Here is a 7,203-nt window from a genome sequence, read left to right as displayed (position 1 = left end):
AGCACAGGTAGGCTGCCGCTCTATCTGCCTTCATATCTTATCTCATCGCCGTCCATCCGTTCCTCGCTCTCTCGACACATTCGACAAGATCGTAACGGTCGTATTGTATATTCGACATGCGTGCCGTTATTCTTGTTGTGTTGCTTGTAACGCAGCTGTAATTCTGGTATTTGAAACAGAAGTAACTCAATCGGTCTGCTGCGGCACTGCCGTTGTTAGCAGCTCTGGGAATATGTGAAACTGCTTCGTCATGCAAAAAAAGAAGGCCTGTCATGATCTCCAATTATTTGGAAAAATAGATCTAGTAGTCTTATACTTAGTGTTATAAGTCAAAGTCAAAGGCAAGATAAGGCATTAAATAATGCTCCGGCGATGTGTTGTCTGGTCCGCAGCTGGCGAGTAGCCTGTCGCCATCTCGGTTCGCTAACTCTTCGAAACGTTAAAGCACATCTTTAAACTGCTCGCACCACAGTAATAGTCGCGCATCCGGAGAGCCTGGTGAGGTAAACAGTAACGTAAACATGGTAAAGATATGCTATTGCTCAGTATATTACTTTGATACCGTACTCCTACGACAAATACGGTATTCTTTTCCAAAAATTCCTTCTTTATTCTCTCTGTCAGCATACAAAAGGCGCAGGACCTAAAGATATCTTGTTTTGTTATTAGCAAGGAAATAATTATTGTTGGAATTATAGCAGTCAACGAGCGCTCTGTACGCATAGTCTAATTGCTTTGAAGGAAGTTTCGATATTTTTATACTTTCTTGTTGCACACTTTTACAGTCTTTATCTTTTTTAACCCATTGTGCATTAGGCTCCAAGGAGTACAAATTGCTTTTATTTTATTTATCATATTAATAGCTGCTTCTGACTAAGCGATGACCACTATGTAGAATGTTTCAGAAGGCGTTATACGACAATTAAAGTGTTATTCAAAATAATGAAGTTTCCTCACTGCGAAAACAGAGCCAGTTGTTTTAGAACAGACATAAAATAAAGCAGCAAAATTATCATGGGCTGCTATTGGTGTTTAATAACTGTACTCTCCTCTTATGGGGTAAAATAAATAATGTTACTGATGCACGATTTTTCATGACGCATTAACGGTAACAACAATAGTTACACACTACCAGATTTATTCTAATATTTGAGACCTGTTTCTTTCCCGAAAGAGCCCCTGCTTTCAAAGCATTTGATTGTGGTTTTACTGTGACATACAAAATTCTACTTCGATAAAACGAATGGCTGCTGTGAATTGCTACGGCCCGCAAAGCATGAAATCGGGCCACTGAATTTTGCTTCTAAAATCTATTATTTCTCAGACCAGAAGCAATGACGCGCAACCGAGTACACTTTATGCGCTTCCAGGGGTGTAAGTTTAGTTTCACGTTTGTACACAGAAAATAGGTGTTCACTAAAGCTGTTTGCAGGAGAAAGCGGTGACGTGAATCCAAGGAAACTTGGTAGTCTCTTGTAGCATAATTGAAACATTGCCACCTGTTATTGGGCACATAATATAATAAACGCCGTGTCTTTATACAAAACTGCCGGTTATAATAGCACATGACATAGCTGGAGAAAATAGTCCTGGTATCAAAACAAGCAAGTACTTAGGTGAGAAAAACTGCATGCAACCAAGGAGCGATAAGTAAGATGATGAAAAAAGCAGGGAGAACCATCCATACATAGAAAAGAGGGCAAGTGAAATAAGTTAGTTTGGCTACTTGTTGTAATCTGCTTTCCCGGTTTCGGTTCAATGCCTGTTGTATGCTCAACATTTGGACATTTTACCTCGCCTGGGGTTTGACACGTGTTGCGTCTGGGTTTGCCCTGATTGGCGGTGGCTTGGTTTTTTTTTTTAAGTTTTTTGGGCGTAGAATGTAAACGTTTGCCGTGTAGCCAGTTGCGAGACTCTTGAAAAAAACTTGCACAGGGACACACCTTGGACTTGCTTAATAGTTGCATAACCGAGAGGGCAGCAGAGTATCAAGAAATTCAAATCAAATCAGTTGATCGATTTAATTTTTCATAGGTAGTAAACTGAACGACTTCGGGAATCCCAACTCGATAAATGTAGCCATTCTTAGATAACAAGAGGCTTGTATAGTTTATAACACAAATCCACAATAACTAACATCAGCAAAAATCAGTGGCATGTGAGAGAAGAGTATTGTTTTTAGGAGTAGTAATGAGGAAAGTGTCAAATTTATAAGGAGAAAATTTCAGTGAGACGAGCACAACAAGTAGCAGTATGCGTTTCTCACTTTATTTGTCACTCTAGTCAATTATTTCAGGACATCAAAGACTAATTCCTCTTCTCAGTGGGCTGGGATGCTTTAGCCTGAGATCATGCCCTCTTGGTTAGTAGTTGAAGCTTGCGTTGGCTCCACGCTGTCGCTCGTTTGCACCAGAATTACGGAGTAGGTTATGATGGACCCAGCGAGCTGCAGAGAGTGTAGCAAAAGAGGAATTCAGCACCACTATGATTCCTTGTTTTCAAAAGTGGGCAGTGTAAAATTCATGGTACTCTTTGTTCACAAACAGAATGGCACGAAGTATTTCAGGAATAGAGCGCAAGTGAGCTTTATTCCTGAGTACTCACCAAAACCAGGAGCGGCAAGTCAAGAGTAAAGAAGTTTCCGCCGCAAAGCGACAGTTCCTCTGGACGAATGGAGTTGTGCAAATAGGCAGCCTGCGTGCGTTTGAAATTATATACACTTTTTCGTGCACCTGAGGTGCAGTGCAGAAGTGATGAGTCCTTTTTTCTTTTCAAATTACAAGTTGTTTAATACCAATGACTGTATTCCTTCCATCATTGAAAGCGACGTTTTATAAAATCTCAGCACTTTAGATAAATTTGATACACGAATATACCTGACGGAGTTGCTCAGGTGAGCTTTGGTACATAGGTGTTCTGGCTAAGGTGTCCTTTATTTCTTGAACCTTCAAAAGGAGAGAAAAAAACAGCAGTCAGTTAGGTGCTCGGCGGCTCGTCGAAACTTGATATCACAGGCAGCACTTGCTGTGATAATATCGGCACAAAAAGTTTGAAGCAGTGCTGGATCTAGACCTTTGTGCCGATCGCGAAATTCATCTAGCGTTTGCTAGTAGGCGTTAGCGCTGTACGTTAGCGTATGGCCCAATTTAAAAAAAATATTTCCAGAAAATTGGATGAAGCGGCTATGTTTTCCTAGCATGAGCGCTTAGAGTATTTGATGAAACATGAAGCTGCTTAGCGTACAGAAAGGGTTGATGACTTCTCAAAACCTAACTTGCACCGTACAGGTTTAAAAATGCTGCTTCAACTCTACCAGACGTGTCCGTAAAGGTCGAAGGAGAGTTTGAAATTAATTTTAAGCGCTTTTGAAATTAATTTTTTAAGTTTGAAATTAATTTTAAGCTCTACGCCTGTAGCGCTAAAAGCGCTACAGGCGCAGAGGGCGGTGAAATGCTAGCACTTTACTATGTCAGGTAACCTCGAGGGTAGCCTCGGCACCAAGACACTAAAATCGTGGAGCAACCGTCGTTCTTGCGGCTACAGTAATTCAAGTAATTACATTTAAAACAAGTACTCGCCTCGTAGCTCAAGGCATGACTAAGGCGGGCCATGTCGATCAAGTCCAACGTTGAGTAAGAACAGTAAGACAAGGTCAAGAGCAGCTGGTTACCGGGGACACCCTTGTCGAAAATGCAAAAGACGGATATGCAGCCCAAGACCAGTAGAGCGGCGGATGAAGCCATCAAGGAATAATGCCAGGTGGTGTTGAGCAGTCTTCGTAGTTTTCCGATAGATCGCAGATTGAGCCTCACTTTTTGCAGTTCCGCGATACCGCCAGAATCCATCGCAGCATTGCCCGTTGTCGGTAGCACCGTCTTGAGGACCTCGTGCTGGTGGCGAACGTACGTGATGAGGACTTCACAGCAGGGTCTCATGACGACAGAGTGTAGAACATCATAGAAGAAGAAGAGAAAGTTGGTGCTAATTGTGCTGATATTGAGTACAAGATCCAAGTAGTAGGTGAGGTCAGAGTCTGGCGTGCTCATGATGACATGGACGGTGGCAGCGAGGTTAGCCGAGAATACCACTGCCATAAAGAACCTGGATCAGAGGGAACCATGTTTGTATGACAGCAGTAGAACAATTATCTTTAAGTAATCAAACGTCATCAAGGACATGACGACGATAGGGAGACTGTTTATTGTATATACAGTATAATGAATCAGCCTAAATTTAGCAAAATGAAAAATTTTATATACTGTAAAGCAAACATTCAGATAAGAGATGGAGAGAATCAAAAATTCATTTTATTATTTGTTGAATATATTCAATCAGTTATCCCAAGAACTTACATTTCCATAACTCAGAAGTTTCTGGACTTAAACCACATGACGTAGCTTTCTGACCAAAACTTATCCGCAAACGCAAATGAAAACTGCGGTAAACTTACCACTATTGTTTTCTCAGCATTGGTAATAAATATCTTTCCAAACTTTCACTTGGATTTTGGCTCAACATTGCTGTTTACGCATAATCTGAGCTCTCCCTTCTCTACTCAACTGTTTCAGAGTATTAAATTTTGAATATCTTCATCTATAAACAATAAATAATTTTTATGCCACTATCTTTACAGCCTTTTCTCTATCTTATTCCCAGTTGTTTTTTTTTTTTTGTCATTTCTGTGCTCCTTCCGGAATCAGCAAAGAGTCCCCTCATCAGAGTCTGTTGGTTTAAGTGGCTTTCAATTACATTTATGGCACGTAACCACTGATTTAAAGTAGCACTTAAGAACGAAACGGTAAGGAGACCAACGAAGGAAGTTTCTCGTCCTGTAAATTTCAGGGTAATCTGTGTTGACAATAAAAGGCGATTTGATCTTTGTGAGCACCGGTAGTCACACTCGGCAGGGTAAATATAGTGCGAATAAAGGCCAATAATTTTATGTACACAACCATCTTAGAATGCGTGGGGTAATTGTCGTAGTGCGGCAACCTCATGGTTGCACGTCGTGAATTAAAACTTCAAAGCATTCAATTACCACTACATAACTTATTTTTCTTAGAACCGCACAATTGTGCAGCAGTGGGAGTACGGGCCGCTTTTGAAAAGTTGTGAATTTCGCTAATGCATTCTTTAATCATACTGTAATGATTGGCTTTATCCAAATATAGATTCAATTTTGTGCTGAAATTTGTTCTCTTTAATAGAGGCGATCCTCTGATGAGCACTGCCAGCGCACTTGAAAGATGCACTAGAAAAGAAATCTTGTTGGGATACCTGAGAGTGTAAGAGGTCCAGGATTTGTAGCGATATTTCTCACTGAAGAATGCAGTCCTCTTCTCGTACTTGGCAGACTTCCTGAAAAACTCCAACATCGTCCAAGAGCCGAGGACTGCACTGCAGAGGTTGACAGTGACCTTTATGGCCACGGCCGCCGGAACGACCAAAAATATTGACCTCGTGAAAAAGCGAGCATCGCCTGAGAATCGCACCAATTTTGTGGCGACAAAAGCGATATTCATAGAAGCGAAGACAAGCAAACAGGCCAATGAGTACACAGTGTACCAGGACTTCCAGGCCACCACCATTTCGTCGATATCAGCGGCTTGTAAATTCTTTATGAAGAACACGCCTGCGGCTCGGCACAACCAGCCGTATATTTTGAAGTGCTCTGCCATCCAGCTGCCCATGGCTGCCGTCGTTCCGGGCGAAGCAGTCACCGGACTCTGCAATAAGACTATTTTTTTGTTTCAATAGAAGGCGGTTAGTTTCACAAAAATATGGTTACCACAGTGTTGCGGCCTATCAGCCGAAATATAGGACAAATTGAATTGAATTGAATTAGCTGTTGTGATGTCAGTCCCGAAGTTTTATTCTGTCATGCGTGTTTGTTGGAAACAATCTCCTATGAAGTTATAACCTTCAAACGAACTGAACTACATTATTATAAGCTATTACCTACGGAAAGGGGGCGGTACCTGTCTTCACTAAAATTGAAGCCTGACCAATGCTGTTCGCTGATAGATGAAGATGGATTAGAGAGTAGAAAAACAAAACAAACATATATCTACAAAACGCATCCCACGAGACTAAACGGTATTATACGTCATTATATTTAGCTGGTGCGAAGCGTTGCCCTGTGTATTTTATGCCGTCTGTCCTCGGCCCATATAATGATGCTTTTACAGATCCTGCATACATCTAAAATAATCTTTAAAGGTATACGGGTGGTTTCCCTCCTCAAATCAAAGACATGGACAGTATGAAGAATGTCATAAGTATATATTATGTCGCAGAACCCTAGCCATGTGGCATGCAGCTTTTGCCCTCCAGTGTATACAATACCTATAAGAGAAAAAAGAATAAATTTTTTGAATAGCGGGATTTGAAGCCAGAAGGTGTTAGGAAATTTTGTGTCGGGAAGTCGATGAAGCAGTTGCTTTAGACAACGCTAAGCTTAGGGAAAGGCTGTGGGATAGTCTGACTGAGGTAACTTGCACCGAGACAGGCTGCAATCAGACTCAACGGACGTATGACGTCTTACGCGTGTTGCGTACAATTTTGTCCTTTCACGGCGCCAATTACATCAGTCATGTTGAAACAACTTGCCCGAAAGCACGTACTATATGCTTCCACCTACGCTTCCCTAGAATGTGACCGGCAAGGCAGTTCTCGCCGGACGAAGTGTATAGCTTGACTGCGAGTTGTCGTTGTTCGTTTGTTGTTTTAGAGCAACTGTGTACCTTAGAGGCGCCCCATGAAATAGTGTGCACGTAGAAATGCGTGTACCGCGCAAATGAAACATATCCAAAAATACGTAATTTACTCTTTAAAATTATGAGTATCATACACATTTCTGTCACCTATTATTACGGAGCACTGTTCCCTTTCACAACAAACATTTGATACATGGCAATTACTGAGCCGATTCAATTCGCTAAAGGAAACACACGGCTCAATTCCATCCTACTCATCCGAAATAAAAACTAATGCATGCCAGGAGAAACACTTTAGACTGTCAAAAAGTTGCTGCAAGGGATTCAATGCAGCTATCATAGAGATATTTCCATGCAAAATTCACTAGACCAGAATTAAAATCAGCTTTCGGCCTCGGTAACCCTGCCTGTCTTGATTCGCTTTACAATACACGCTTTAGCCCTTGGACCTATCAATGTGTGATATGATTTTGTTCTGAATTGAATC

General features: G+C 41.4%; 1 protein-coding gene across 1 annotated transcript; it reads right to left on the bottom strand.

Moving 5' to 3' along the window:
* Nucleotides 1-2,338: 2,338 nt before the first annotated feature.
* On the bottom strand, nt 2,339-5,709 carry LOC146173714 (uncharacterized). Its single transcript, XM_084585251.1, has 5 exons — nt 5,278-5,709; nt 3,579-4,101; nt 2,877-2,945; nt 2,605-2,694; nt 2,339-2,446 (listed from the first exon to the last, which is right to left on the bottom strand). The coding sequence occupies exons 1-5, from the start codon at nt 5,688-5,690 to the stop codon at nt 2,339-2,341; spliced, it is 1,203 nt and encodes a 400-aa protein (XP_084441377.1). The 5' UTR covers nt 5,691-5,709.
* Between the last annotated feature and the right edge of the window lie 1,494 nt (nt 5,710-7,203).

The sequence above is a fragment of the Amblyomma maculatum genome, chromosome 11, assembly GCF_055883805.1.
Source record: "Amblyomma maculatum isolate TAMU_Amacu chromosome 11, ASM5588380v1, whole genome shotgun sequence".
Taxonomy (NCBI): Eukaryota; Metazoa; Arthropoda; class Arachnida; order Ixodida; family Ixodidae; genus Amblyomma; species Amblyomma maculatum.
The sequence above is the reverse complement of the archived record's forward strand: the minus strand, read 5'-3'. Positions and strand labels throughout refer to the sequence as shown.